Here is a 16,375-nt window from a genome sequence, read left to right as displayed (position 1 = left end):
GAAGAGTTAAGGATATAACTTCCAGATGAGCCCAGGCTGCATTTATTTCTTGCATGGGGCCATAAAGAATGGTATTGGGTTGTTCTTGAGCTATAACTTACAGCGTCTAAGCTCAAGTGGAGTTTTATAGTCAATGTTAGAGAGTACTGTCTGCCAAGCTTTCTTTTTCGAGCCATGTTTCTGCATTCGTGCGGAATGCTCCATTCAAGTAGACAACAATTAGGTAGCAGTCTCAAGTAGGCTAGTTCACTCTTCTTTTGGCTTTTTTTTATTTTGCTCAAAATTAGGTTTTTGCCGCGGATTTTAAGGTGTGCCATCTGCAGCTATTAAAGGTCATTTCGGTTGAGTTTGTCATTTGCTGTTGGTGCTTTGCATTGGGTCTGTGGAAGGGCATTATATATGTGTCGTAAATTTTAACTGTTCTCTTGCTGCTCCTTCTTGTTGTCAGTTCATATAACATGATGTTCCATGATTATTCAGCATCTCAGAAATCTGATTTCTATTTTGAATCAAAACCAACACTACAATCAGCGTTTAATATGGGTCACACTGGCAAAAGTTCAAAATTTAATTCCAATAGCGATTATAGATTGTATTAACAAAACGCAGATTCTCTAAAAGAAAAACAAAAAAAAACAGGATTTCTAACTAAATCTGATTAGAAAAGATGTAGCAGAGCTCTCTTAGAATAACCCAGTAAAATAATTCCTAAAGATATTGGTTATAGTTCTGGTTTTGTTAGGGAGCAAGGTGTAACTGATTTCGAGTGTAAACCTTTGTTAAAATTTCTAGTGTTGTCGCTTTTTTTTCTTTGTTGTGCTAATAACGGGGATGTATATTGTGCTTGAGCATGCCATTACGCATTTTTGCTGTTTGCTTATAAACATAATTTTTGTTTATTGTAGTCAAATTGTAGTCACAGTGAGGAGGGTCAAAATTTAGTCTTAAGTTTTTTAGGGGGGGGATTTTCTTATCTTTTCAATTTCTTCAATGAAAATACTAAGTGCCATTTTTCAATGAAAATACCTAAAACAGGTATCCCCCCCCCCCATTGACACCACTTGTATATGCAGTGAATAAATAGTTATTTATCTATCTTTTATTCTTTATACGTTTGATTGTAATTTCGACCTTCTTTAGTTGTCATCTTATTTTTCTATAGCTACCCATAACTTAATATTCTTCAATTTTGTGCTGAATATTTTTTTTCCGTAAAGGGTACTATAAATGATTTGATTTGGATATTTGAATCATTTTTACGTCCTCGCTTGAATAAAGGGAACAAAACTTCTTGAAAAAAAAAAGTATTCCCGGTAAATATATATATATATATATATATATATATATATATATATATATATATATATATATATATATATATATATATATATATATATATATATATATATCTCTATTCACAGGTGGGACACAGGGACACAACTACAATAGCGCGTAACGACTTACGCGCGCGGGGGGGCTGGGGGGGGGGCGCGAAGCCCCCCACCAACTAGGTGTTAGGGTGGCGCTCAACAGCTAGTATATATATATATATATATATATATATATATATATATATATATATATATATATATATATATATATATATATATATAGATATAGATATATATATACAGCAAGGGTTTCGGAGGATGTTTATCCCTTTTTTTATATACTTAGTAAATATTATCAACCTGGAAGAACGAAGTATTCTCTTTTGCTTTGGTTATACTTTTACATTGGGAATTTTTCTTTTCTTATTTTTCTATCTCTAATTTAAGCCAAATTGTTTTAGGTTTGATTGGCAGTTGTACAAATTCAAGCTACGAAGATATGGGTCGTTGTGCCTCTATTGCCAAGGAGGCTTTGACAAAGGGCTTGAAAGCGAAATCAACTTTCAACATAACCCCAGGATCTGAACAGATCAGAGCAACTATTGAACGTGATGGAATAGTAAGTACTCTCTTGCTTCCCTGAAAGGCAAAAATGACGATTTTTACTCAAAAATAACTTGGTTAAACGGTAACAAGCAGGCCTATAGTGGTGGTAGACTAAAAAGCTTTGTAAAATTAAGCGATATAAGTTATTTAATTCTATTTTGGGAAACCACGCTCATAATATTTTTAGCTTCATTGTCCTAATGCCTAGGTTTGTGAAGGGAAACTTTTTGAAGATTAGGAGCTAAAATCTCCCAAATCTTTTAAGAAATTTTGTATAATCTGAAGAATTGTACAAATTTTTTCTTGTAGTTTTTTCCATGGATTTACTTCTATTAGTTATCTTCTATTGTGCTTGCCATGAGAAATCACTGGGTAAATATGTTTGGTACGGGTGCCAAAAGGTCCCTAGACCTGGAATAGGTGCCAATACCTACCACAAAACTGGTTTTGTTCGTTGTTGTTGATAATAGAAGCTATAGCGATAACAGTGGTCAAATATGGTTATGAAAGCATGGGTGTTCCGAAAAACAGATGAAGATCTGCTAGATGTTTTCGAGAAAATCTGCTTACGGATTGCTCTGGGTACCCGGCTGACTTACCGTACTTCAAAAAGTAGGCTCTGCGGAAAATGTGGTTTAATCCCACTTTTAGGGCTATAATGAGATAAAGGTTTAGATTGCTAAGGCACGTTCTGTGGATGAAGGATGACAGATTGCTGAAGATTGTTCTTTTCGGCCAACCGTCTACTGCTAAACGGAATTGGACTTCTACTAAGTAGAATTGGACTTCTTCTGCTAAGTGGAATTGGGCTAATTGGACTTCTACTCCTTGTGCCATTGTATGGTTTATGTCTAGTTTTAGTACTTGTAAGTTAAATAGGGCTGTGATTCTGTATTTCATCTGAGCTATCAACCTAGAAACTTTGCTTATATTGCCTTTAGTTTTGAGCGCTTATTTGTTGAAGTTTTTAAACTCACGTTTTGATAACAATAAGGGTCAAATACCTACAGTATGAGCAAACACTCTTATGGCTTGAGGCATCTGTAGACATTAAAACCTAAAATGAGCAGAATAATAAAGTTTATAAAATGAACAGAATAATAATAATAAATGTTTATGTAAATTAACAAAAACAAAGTAAAAGAAAAATAACTGAATGAATAAATGAAACCTAAAACGAACGTGAATAACGATCAATAATCACGTCATACTTAAAAACAAATATAAACAGAATAGAGCAGGACCCAACCCCTTAAACAGGGTAGAGCTTAAGATTTAAAGGCAAGAGTTTGATTCTTGTCGGAAGTGCTGATTTCATTTATTTTTTTTTCTGAAATTTTTCGTTGGTCGATGTTCTTGCGTAACAATTCTTTTTTTTAATTTTTTTGCAATATAATCTATCTTCATAATAATCTTTTTAATATAATATAAAAATCCAATTGATCTTGCGCCTAAACTTAATCCAACAAAATCCTTAAACCTTCTAAAGGCTAGAGCCCAGCAGTGAGTTATTTTTTTTTGCCTGATCAGATTGAAACTTACTTCGCATGTTCTTTTGCCGAATTAGCTTAATGTATAAAAAAAGAGGTTTTTGAGCACGGGTCAGCGAAAAATGTGGCAGACATGGGCTATGATGTTTGTTTATCTGATTGACTCAAAACCTCTATCCCTCATCCATTGGGCTGTGGGAATTCAAATACAGAAGGAAAAAAATAAAGAAAAACTTAGCTCCTACTAAGAAGGGTCTGAAAAACGGACACTTTTTTTTCGATCTCCTTGAAAATTTCATCCTTAAGTCCTTGGACCATTGGGATCCTAACGCACTAGGAATAATTATTAATAAATAATTGATTAATTATTAGAAATAATTAGAAATAAGCTTTTTACTCAAAACAGGTTAAAAATGAAGACTTTAAGCCCTTGAGTCAAGCGGATCTTAGTTTAAAAAAATAATTTTAGTTTGGTGCAAGTCTCCCCTCTCCTCACTCTGAAAATAGGGCCTGAAATAGGGACACATTTTTTCGATCTTATTGAAAATGTCATCCTTAAGTCCTTGGACCATTGGGATCCTAACGCACTAGAAATAATTGGCAAAAATTTTTGGTTTTTCCGTAAGTGTGGACAACAAAGAGCTAAAAATCTTTTTTTCGTTCGGACACGGGTCCCTCACATAAAAAGGCCTGCAAAGATCCAAAAACCTTTTTCGGATTGGCGTAAAAATTTCAAGGATCGTTGCCTGGGATAAGGGCAGGTGACATTTTTCTTTGGATGGTATCCAAAAAATGGATACAATCCGTCTGGATAGATGGTACAAGAACGGATGGTATCCGTTGCTGATCAGTTTGAAGCGTGCCAAATTGTTTGAAGGTGCACTTTTTTATGCCCCATTTTTGAGGGAACCGTGCCCAGAACATCTTTTTGTACATTTTAATCCAGTCAAGTTGGTTACCTTTCAATTAGTTTCTAATCTTAAGATGAGCACCAAAACTTTCTGTATTTAATCGAATGAGCCCCCATCTGAAGTTTCTGAGACCACTCCTGCTATAAGGAGTACCATGGGAAAAATAATACATTGAAGGTATATGGCTCTTTACTTCGGTAGGGCTTGAGTGCTGCATCTGAACTAAAGTATCCAGGCGATATTTCGACTGGATATTCAGTCCTCTTTATATTCTTATCATCTTTTTCATTCTTTTCTGTCGAACAGTACATAGGATGAAAAAAGATTAAATTATTTGTTCAATGTCAATTCTGTTCGTATTAGGTTTCATTTTCGTATCTATAGCAATTTGTGTTCGTTTTAAATTTGTTATCGCGTGTCTTAACTTGTGTTCATTATAAGATTGTAAAAAGCTTTTAACTTTTCGGGGAAAAAAACTGCGTTAAATTATTTTCTAAGGTATAATGGTTATATTTGACGGCACGTGCCTGGGGACAATTTTACGAAGACTAGTGCTCCCCAAATTAGCACCCTGGGTCTCGCTCTTGTCTGTCTAAGGAGCTACCTCAAACTATGAAAACTAAATTGACGTTTCTCCTTTCCTTCAAGCAGCTTTAGCAGCGGAGCCAGAAAGATTGTTAAGGAATTTTACCTTTCGCAAAGAGCAGGAATACGGGTGTCTATCTAGAGGATCAGTAACCGATACTTTTTTCTTCTTAGGGACGGAACAATTAACCTTATTTTGACTGATGAAGCAGACAGAGGATGGAATTCGTCTATATGGTCAAAAATTGATCCTCGGATTAAGGGTGTTCTGTAAATGAATATTTTATAACTAAACTCGAGTGCTTAGGAAATGACATTGCAATTCATCCCTTGTAAATATCCCTGTCTGAGTCGTTTGGTAGCGTCTTGACGTTGCAGTAATGTCTATTTTCAACGAATATTCGCGTGACATTCCTCCTAAGAAAATTTACAACAGAATTTCTGCGGGAGTCGAAGTGACGATAATAACTCGTCGCACTGTCGCCCGCACTTATTAAGTCCAATAGGAGACTTGTAGTCGGAATTTTTTGTCAGAAAGCTTTATCTGACTGTCGACGTCTGGAAGAATATCGCAGCAAGAGGCATCTCCGTAGGATGAAATGTAGGGTCAACCAATTTAAGAAGGATAATTATCAAGACAGGTTGTGTGTCAGCATTACTTCAGACCCAAATATGGCTAGTAAACAAGAATATTTTATTCTAATTATATGGGTCGTGTGCTGCCTTCTCTACACTAACGTCAAAATCTTTAGCAGTATTTTATAAGCATAAGTATTTTCATTGGTTTGTGTACTCATGGAAGTTCTGTTTCATTTTCCTTTTTAAATTGTGAAGTGTTTCTCGATTGATCGTTTATTTCTTTGCAGGCCGAGACATTAAGAGAATTTGGGGGCACTGTTCTTGCAAACGCTTGTGGACCGTGTATTGGACAATGGGATCGTCAAGACATCAAGAAAGGGGAAAAGAATACAATTGTTACTTCGTATAATAGAAACTTTACTGCTAGGTATGTCATTTATTTTGGTAATTGAGCTTTTTTGTGGCAGTGTATTTGACTTTAACAACAGCTGAAAAGTAATCTATTTTCTTGTTAATTAATTTCTTTATTAAAAGATTTAGGGTACCAACATTAGTTACTTGATGATATGACGTTAGAGATGGCAATTAGATAATTTACAAGGTTTATGGGTAGCTAGCTCACATTGTAAAAAATAATTTTCCGGAGACAGTATTACTATGTAAGATTAGGAATAATCATAGATTTTTATGTGTAAACATTAAAGTTACGGATTTTATCATTTCCTTTCTTCAAAATTTGAAGCAAAATTATTGGCTTAACAAGTCATTCGAAGAGCTTTTGCTGAAAGTGTAGTTTGAATATTCACTACTATCTCTTCATTTTTAGTTTCCTGTTGTAATTACCTTCCTGAGATCTCATCTTATTGTCTTTGTTATATACTTTTCTTTGGATCCAGACATATTTAATTTGCTAAAATCAAATTAGTATATTTTTTTCAAAGTTGCAATAACCAGGAGATTCATTATTTTTCTAGTACACGAAGGTTGCAATCGTTGTAGTATTTTTTTTTTTACTTATGTTACGGGAGCAACCCTTTCGTTTTGTCATGTTTTTCTGTTTGTTTTTCCCCTAGACTGCCAAATTTTTTTTGCGAAAAATGGCAAGGATCTAATCTAACCTCTGTGGTTTTTTATGGTAAGAATTTTAAGTTTTTGGTAATGTTTTTTGGTAGGTGTGAAGGAGTGTGAATTGGCAAATTACAATTTATGATATGATAATAATCATAAGCAGGATCTATAAAAATGTACTCTATATCTTTGTTTAAAGCAGTGTCTTTATCTATGTAATTTTCTTTTATTTCCATTTTTTTCCCTTAAAGATTGTGATGAATAGTCTATTGTGGACATGTGGACACTAAGGCTGCCTCGTCAAACAGAGCTAAATGATATGGATGCTAAAAGCTTTTGGGACTAACGCAGACTCAAAACATTCATGTCTACTTTTACACTTGGAGATTTGTTTATAGAAAGTTTTTGTTTCTGTAGCCTTTCTCCCAACGGTTGACGGATTTTGCCAGTACTTTAATTACGCCACTACGAACAATGAGATCTATTTTGTATTTTCCGGAATTGAAAAAGCGTTCAAATAGAAATAACCACACTTCTTTGACAGAATAGAGGTGGTTTGAAGAGAATTGCAAATAACGATCATTATGAGAAGTTTTTTATTTGTTGAAATTTCAGCGTTAGGAACCGTTTTTAGAACTAGGACATCAAAGAAAGGAAGCTTCTTTGATCCTTCAACCTCCAACGAATGATGTAGATATATATCAAAGTATCCAAGTGAACCGAAAACTTATTCAAAAAATCATGCTCATTGTCACAACATCGTCACAAAATGGGCCCAGAAAGAAAATTTCAGTGGAAATCTATTCAAAGTGCAATTTTTGACGGTTTCCATTTGAAACTAAAACCTCGTCTGTTTTTGTCCTTTTATTTTTACTACCTGAAAATTGTCCTCGCTTGTTTCTCCTTTTTTTGTGCGTTGAGTATAGCCAATGGGGTCTCAAAACCTATATCCAAGTGATAGCTCCAAATTAACAGAACGTTTGAATATGAGCATCCAACCTCTGTTGAGTTTTTATTTTTACTGACTGCAGTTTGCCACTATATGCTCATTGCGAGTCGGACTATAGGGTTTTTGTTCAACGAATGTTTTTTTCTTACAGGAATGATTCAAATCCGGCTACGCATGCCTTTGTTACGTCACCAGAATTAGTTACAGCCCTAGCACTTGCCGGTACTTTGGACTTTGATCCAAGGAGGGACACACTCACTGGATCTGATGGTAAGTTAGGCCGGTATCATGAATGAGTTGTTCTCAGTTGTCCTTTGAAACAGATATTAAGGATTAGAATTTTTTTCTGGAATAAACTTGACATGTAACATAATCTGTTTAGTGCTGTTTAGTTACTGACGTCATGTCATCATGTCATGTCGTCATGAAGTTACTTGTCGTCATGTTTGTTATGACGATGACGTCATTAAAGGTATTTAAGAAAATCGTTCAAAGACAAATTTTAATTGTAAGAAGATCGTGGACGGAAAAAATGTTTAATTGTAAAATGACTGAAGAACCTACAATGGCAAAAGCCGAGGAAGCTGCTCAAAAGACAAATTTTTAATTTTAAGAAGATCGTGGACGGAAAAATGTTTAATTGTAAAATGACTGAAGAACCTACAATGGCAACAGCCGAGGAAGCTGCTCCAAGATTCTATGCCAAAAAACTTGCGGCTGATAGAGAAAGTAAGAAAAGAAAGCGTGCCGAGGAAAAAATAGAATAAGGAAAAAAAATGAAAAATAAAGGAGAAAAACAAAACTAAAAAAAATAAAATAAAAATAAAAAAAACTGAAAAGGTAAAAACTCCAAAAAAACTAAAAAGAAAAAAAAACTAAAAAAACTAAAAAAAAGGTAAAAACCAAAAAAAAAATAAAAAGAAAAAAAGGGGAAAAACACAAACATTTATTTCATCATATACCAATTCAAAAATGAATGTATATACAGACCGGGACACCGGGACACAAATGATGACCGGGACACAGGGAATATAAATGACGACCGGGACACAGGGGCACAACTACAACGGGGACGCCAGGGGGCACAGGGGGATATATAAATGACGACTGGGACACAGAGAATGTTCGATTAGCAATCACCATCAACAAAGCTCAAGGGCAATAATTAGAATCATGAGGTATAACTAAAAAAAACTAAAAAAAGGTAAAAAACTAAAAACTAAAAAAAGACCAATTCAAAAACGAATGTATATACAGACCGGGACACCGGGACAGAAATGACGACCGGGACTCAGGGAATATAAATGACGACCGGGACACTCAAAGAGAAATTACAGACTGGGACACCGGGACACAAATGACGACCGGGACACAGGGAGTATAAATGACGATCGGGGCACAGGGACACAACTACAACGGGGACGCCGGGGGGCACAGGGGGATATATAAATGACGACGGCGACACAGGGAATGTTCGATTAGCAATCACCATCAACAAAGCTCAAGGGCAATCATTAGAATCATGAGGTATAGGTCTGAATACGGATTGTTTTTCCCATGGTAAATTATATGTTTCATGTTCAAGAGTCGGTAAACCTGACAATCTATTTATATGCACAGACAATGGGACAGCGAAGAATGTTGTATACAATGGCAACAGCCGAGGAAGTTGCTCAAAGATTCTATGCCAAAAAACTTTCGGCTGATAGAGAAAGTAAGAAAAGAAAGCGTGCCGAGGAAAAAATAAAAAAGGAAAAAACTGAAAAATAAAGGAGAAAAACAATACTAAAAAAAATAAAAATAAAAAAAAATAAAAAGGTAAAAACTAAAAAAAAACTAAAAAGAAAAAAGAAAAAATAAAACTAAAAAAATGGTAAAAACCAAAACAAAACTAAAAAGAAAAAAAAGGGGAAAAACACAGAAATTTATTTCATCATATACCAATTCAAAAACGAATGTATATACAGACCGGGACACCGGGACACAAATGACGACCGGGACACAGGGAATATAAATGACGACCGGGACACAGGGACACAACTATAATGGGGACGCCGGGGCCACAGGGGGATATATAAATGACGATGGGGACACAGGGAATGTTCGATTAGCAATCACCATCAACAAAGGTCAAGGGCAATCATTAGAATCATGAGGTATAACTAAAAAAACTAAAAAAAGGTAAAAAACTAAAATAAAAGACCAATTCAAAAACGAATGTATATACAGACCGGGACACCGGGACACAAATGACGATCTGGACACAGGGAATATAAATGACGACCGGGACACTCAAAGAGAAATTACAGACTGGGACACCGGGACACAAATGACGACCGGGACACAGGGAATATAAATGACGATCGGGACACAGGGAATATAAATGACGATCGGGGCACAGGGACACAACTACAACGGGGACGCCGGGGGGCACAGGGGGATATATAAATGACGACGGCGACACAGGGAATGTTCGATTAGCAATCACCATCAACAAAGCTCAAGGGAAATCATTAGAATCATGAGGTATAGGTCTGAATACGGATTGTTTTTCCCATGGACAATTATATGTTTTATGTTCAAGAGTCGGTAAACCTGACAATCTATTTATCTATTTATATGCGCAGACAATGGGACAGCGAAGAATGTTGTATATTCGCAAGTTTTACGTAGTTAAAAACATATATATATATATATATATATATATATATATATATATATATATATATATATATATATATATATATATATATATATATATATATATATATATATATATATATATATATATATATATATATATATATATATATATATATATATATATATATATATATATATATATATATATATATATATATATATATATATATATATATATATATATATATATATATATATATATATATATATATATATATATATATATATATATATATATATATATATATATATATATATATATATATATATATATATATATATATATATATATATATATATATATATATATATATATATATATATATATATATATATATATATATATATATATATGTTTTTCCCATGGACAATTATATGTTTCATGTTCAAGAGTCGGTAAACCTGACAATCTATTTATATGCACAGACAATGGGACAGCGAAGAATGTTGTATATTCGCAAGTTTTACGTAGTTAAAAACATATATATATATATATATATATATATATATATATATATATATATATATATATATATATATATATATATATATATATATATATATATATATATATATGTATATATATCTATATTCACAGGTGGGACACAGGGACACAACTACATTGGCGCGTAACTTAATTATAAAAAAAATATTAAACACAAAAAATTTTCAATCCAAAGCACAAAAAGAGTTTAAGTAATAAACGGAATATTTTTAAACGACTATCTTTGAAAAAAAACTCAATGAATACGGGCAACTTTGTTATTCGTATTCATGTTCTTTGGAATTTTCATAGAAATCTGGTTCAAGAGGTACACAACAATTTTATGAGTGTGAGCAATTATGTAGAATGGTCAAGGTCAGTTTTTTTTTCAGCTAATAAAAATCTTGGCTAAAAAACTATCTAAATAAAATATATATATATATATATATATATATATATATATATATATATATATATATATATATATATATATATATATATATATATATATATATATATATATATATATATATATGTATTTTTTGGAATGATGAATGACGGTACTTTTTTTATTAGAAAAGGTAGAAACTACCACGGAATGCTGTCGATGCCTGAAATACCTATAATTGGCATCTGGTGAGAAATGGTAAAAATTGGCTTCTGGTAAGAACTAACTGATAATGAAAGTTGGGGAATAGTCATTTTTTTCACCTTGAATGTAGCTAAAAACTGTAGATGTGCTGTAAAAATCGTAAGATAGAAACACTGACTTGTCGAACCAGGAGTATGTCATTATAGAATAAATTAAAACATGTTTTTTTTTCTAAGCTTTTGAAATAACCTTCAAAATAATTTTATGACTCGGGGCTGTGCCCCCTCTCCACTACTTCCGATGTTTCAATACGAAGCGTCATTTATCTCATATTTTTTGTATATTTTGTATTTTTTGAGGTTCTAACTAAATTATCCATCCCCATCCCAGAATATATGGTGCCCTTGTAGATAATAATTGCGTATCCGCCTTAGTATATGTGAAATTCCGAGTCTGATGTAAATAGCCCTTGGAGATATCTTGTTAATGAATGAAGTTGTTTCTGCAATTTAACATAGCTATATAACTATATAAAATATCACAGTTTAAGCGGTGGTCATCCACGAATTGGGTTGAGAAAGGTCACGAGAAAGGATTTACAGGAAATCGAACTTCCTGGGAGGGATTTGAGACTGAAGCTTTGAACAAGTTTGGACAGAGGAGGAAATTGCACAAATTTGTTGGCCTCAGGGGGCCAGTTGTTGCAATTAGTTGTTAGTAGTAGTAGTAATTGTAGTAGTCGGGCAAAAATTAGTCGAAACTACCAACGTAAAAGAAATTAAAAAATGATATCAAGAAACATTCATTTTATAGCTAATTAGAGTACTTCAGCACTTTTAATAGAGTAGTTGATCATGCCTTTATTATCATGCTGCTGATTCTGTTGTGGACCAGACTATAAAAAAGAAAAAAAAATTCTGTTGTTGCAAGTATTTCAATTTAATTATAGCTTCACTTGTCTAAAAAGTTCAGCTACTACTTTTGATTTTTGTAGTACTGAGAAAGAAAAGTATTTGCCATCGGGGCTAATGTCTGTGCAGAACGTACTGCTTTAAAAGGGGGCTAGGTCATACCTACTGATTTAGGCATGAACTTGTCGAAACTTCCACATAATACCTTTTGAAGACCAGCAATCCTCATTCTTTAAAACATGTTAAAAGCTTGCCAAAATTTTGATATCTTAAAGCCAGGCACGTTTACATGTTTGTTTTTATATATAAGTTGCCTTTTTTGTGTTTTTCAAATTTGCCCCCCCCCCCCCCCCCCGAAGTGAATTCTCGTGTTATGCTTGCTAAAACTCGTATCATTATAAAAATAAGTGTTACCCAAAATATCAGCATTGTGTACCTTTGAGCCTAATTTATCTGTAACTAAGTGAAAATATGTCATGCTAGTTTAAATATGATGCGCTTTCTTTTTTTCAAAGGAAAACCGTTCAAGCTCTCCGATCCAAATGCTAGTGAATTGCCAGCACGTGGTTTTGATCCCGGTCAGGATACATACCAGGCTCCCCCCAAAGATGGCTCTGCTGTAGATGTCGATGTAGATCCTAACTCAAAACGACTTCAGCTTTTGAAACCTTTCGATGCTTGGAATGGAAAAGACTTGGACGATATGAGGATTCTAATCAAGGTATGCTTCAACCCTTGCCTGTTTAATAATACTATGGTGTTATTACACATTTCCGATATGTATAAAAATTTTTATTAGTGATGAACTTGTAATTTAGTGCTATATACTCTAATATATTTTATAATACAGGTATTCAATGAAAAGGCCTTATTTAAACTCGACCTCTACAGTTTAAGATTTACGAACTAATGTCTCCGATGGTATTTATACTTTGGTCCCCGAAAATTATCTAAAATGTCAAAACTTTTGACGAATCCCAAAAGTTATTTATCTCGATTTTGCTTTAGAATTAAAAATTAAACATGCAAAAAATAAATGTAAACACTTATGTTACTTTTCATATGAAAATGAACACGGACACAGTGTAAATACAAGGACAGTGTGAATAATTCTGTAATATCTGACACAGCAATACTTGTTCACGAGGTTGCAGTTAGTGAAAAAAAAATGCTTTACAATAAATTCTTACTATATGTGGATATTTTTTGCATTTTGTGCTAATTCAAAGCATTTGAAATCTAAATACACACGGGAAGATTTATGTCGAGAAAAAGCAACTACCACTCATTAATTCAGAAACATCAGTGTTCTTAAAAATGATATTGTTCATTAAGCATATAGTTGCAAATAAAAGACAGAACAATGCCCCCTTTCTTCACATTAAACTTAGCCTCGGATTTTTTGTTATGTCTGACATGTGCATGTTAAAAGCCTTTTTTTTTTTTCAAAACTAAATAAAAGTTCGGATTTATTTAACTAATGATTTAAAGATTTATTTCAAAGATTTAAAATTGTAACTTGGAATGTTACGACGTTAAAAAATGACTATCGCATCGACATTTTGACTGACGAATTCAGACGGTTTGAACTGGATTTATTAGGAGTTTCAGAAACGCATATCCCAGGGGTAGGAAGCATGAAATTAGGTGACATAGAATTTGTTTACTCAAGCAGGAAGGATGGGGTACATAGACAGGGAGTAGGGCTCATGATGAATAAGGAAGCTGCTAAGTCTTGTTTAGGCTGGGAAGGTATTAATAATAGAATACTAATTGCTCATTTTATGACTAAAAAGTTTAGGGTATCAGTTATAGTAGTATATGCCCCCATTGAACCAACTGATGGAGATACTAGTGACTCAGATGAATTTTACTTACAGTTACAGGAGCAAATAGACAGGGTACCAGGTAGAAATATGGTGTTTTTGCTAGGAGATTTTAATGCCCAGGTTGGTAGAAATAGGGATAGATGGTATCCTAGCCTAGGTAAATTTGGTGTAGGAAAAGAAAACAGTAATGGCTATAGGCTTTTGCAATTTTGTAGGTATAACAACCTAGTTATAACCAATACAGTGTTTGGTCACAAAATGGCCCATAAGTTGACATGGTATTCACGTGATGGTAAGACAGCAAACCTTATTGATTATGTTATTGTAAACAGAAGACTAGCAGGATCAATACAAGATACTAGGGTGTATAGGAGTGCCGTTATTGATGTTAAAAGTAAAGATCACCATCTAGTAGTGTCTAAGGTTAATTTAAAGCTGAAATTTTGGAAGGGTAACTCCCTCCCGGAAAGTTATGATGTTGGTAGACTTCAGGATGAAAATTTGAGAAAAAAAATTCCAGGAACAGTTGAGTACTAAACTTGAGGGTTTAAAATTTGATAATGTGGAAGATGGATGGAATAATTTCAGAAAAACAATTTGTGAAGTTGCTGATGGTGTCCTAGGGAAGAGTGCTAAGACTGCAACTAGGAATATTAGTGAAAAAGCTTTAGGTTTAATAGAGAGTAGAAGGGGTTTGTATAAGAATTATCTGAGTGATAGGTCGTATGAAAACAAAAGGAATGTAAAGAAAGTGGAGAAAGCATTAAAATATGAACTAAGGAGATGTGAAGTGGAGGAGGCGATGGATAAAATTGCTGAGGATCTGGAAGATGCGGCTAGACGGCATAATAGTAAAATATTATACTGGCATGTTAATAAATTGAAAGGGAGTAGCCAATCCGGACTAGTCCCAGTTAAACATAGAAATGGGGCCACAATTAGTGATAAGGAAAAAGTTAAAGAAAGATGGTTGGAACATTTTGAGAATGTGCTAAACCGAGATACAGTTGCAGGAAAAGATATAGATGAAAATGAAAAAGTTTGTGATACCTTGGATGTGAAGGAAGATTTGTTTATTGAGGAAGAATTAGCGACAGTACTAAAAGGATTAAAAAATAATAAGGCCCCAGGTGCTGATAGTATGATTAATGAGTTTCTTAAATACGGTGGCTCTGAGGTTAGGAATAAGCTACTGAAGATTATGAACATGATTTTTGAAAAAGGGGAAGTACCCAATGATTTTAGGGAAACCTTAATTAAACCACTGTATAAGAAAGGTGACAAGAGTGAGTGTCGTAATTATCGAGGCGTTAGTCTGGTCTCTGTAGGTAGCAAATTACTGAGTAATATGATACTTTTTAGACTGAGACATGCTGCAGACAAAGTTTTAAGGGAAGAACAATGCGGTTTTAGAAAAGGTAGCGGATGTGTCGGTAGAAAGGTAGAGGAGAAGTCCCTTCGATGTCAAACACCTTTGGTCCTTAGTTTTATCGATTATGAGCAAGCTTTCGATTCTGTTGATAGAACAGCGTTAACAAAGGTCTTATCGTTATATGGTATACCAGAAAAATACATTAAAGTGATTTGTGCTATGTACGAGAATAATACTGCTGCGGTTAAGGTAGGAAATGAGGTTAGCAACTGGTTTTGTATTAAATCAGGAGTTAAGCAGGGTTTTGTTCTATCCCCCTTTATATGGATCATTTTGATGGACTTTGTCTTAAGGAGTGCAGGAAAGGCAATGGGAGACCACGGAATCAAAAGGGAATGAAAAAATCTCCTGGACCTAGATGATGCTGATGATTTAAGCATATTAGATGAAAGTATGGGCAAAATGAATGAATTTTTAGAGGTTTTACGAGTTCAAGGTGCTAAAATAGGCTTGAAAATTAATGTTAAGAAGACTAAGTCACTAAGGCTAGGAATAAGTGAAGATGAACAGGTGGCATTAGGTAACGAAAAGATTGATCAGGTTGGGAGCTTCAGTTACCTTGGTAGTATTATTAGTAAAGATGGTGGGAGCAGTGAAGATGTTAAAAGTAGAATAGCTAAAGCTCAGGGTGTTTTTTCACAGTTAAAAAAGTTCGGAAGAATAGAAAGATAAGTCTACAAACCAAGATTAGAATATTGGAAGCTACAGTGATGACAGTGGTCAAATATGGCTCTGAAGCATGGGCACTCCAAAAAGCAGATGAAAATTTACTGGATATTTTCCAGAGAAATTGCCTACGGATTGTTCTGGGTACCCGGCTGACTGACCGTATTTCAAACAGTAGGTTGTACGAAAAGTGTGGTTCAATCCCGCTTTCTGGGGCTATAATGAAAGAAAGGTTGAGA

General features: G+C 34.0%; 1 protein-coding gene across 2 annotated transcripts in view; it reads left to right on the top strand.

Annotated features, from left to right (window-relative positions):
• Window positions 1–16,375, top strand: part of LOC136039365 (aconitate hydratase, mitochondrial-like) — a 91,838-nt gene that overhangs the window by 44,620 nt on the left and 30,843 nt on the right. For both annotated transcript variants that reach the window (XM_065723032.1, XM_065723033.1), the window contains exons 9-12: window positions 1,793–1,950; window positions 5,790–5,929; window positions 7,671–7,789; window positions 12,725–12,930. In XM_065723032.1, the coding sequence (XP_065579104.1) occupies window positions 1,793–1,950; window positions 5,790–5,929; window positions 7,671–7,789; window positions 12,725–12,930 (623 nt within the window). The remainder of the gene's footprint in view (window positions 1–1,792; window positions 1,951–5,789; window positions 5,930–7,670; window positions 7,790–12,724; window positions 12,931–16,375) is intronic.

This window comes from Artemia franciscana, chromosome 19, assembly GCF_032884065.1.
Source record: "Artemia franciscana chromosome 19, ASM3288406v1, whole genome shotgun sequence".
In the NCBI taxonomy this organism is placed as follows: domain Eukaryota; kingdom Metazoa; phylum Arthropoda; class Branchiopoda; order Anostraca; family Artemiidae; genus Artemia; species Artemia franciscana.
The sequence above is the reverse complement of the archived record's forward strand: the minus strand, read 5'-3'. Positions and strand labels throughout refer to the sequence as shown.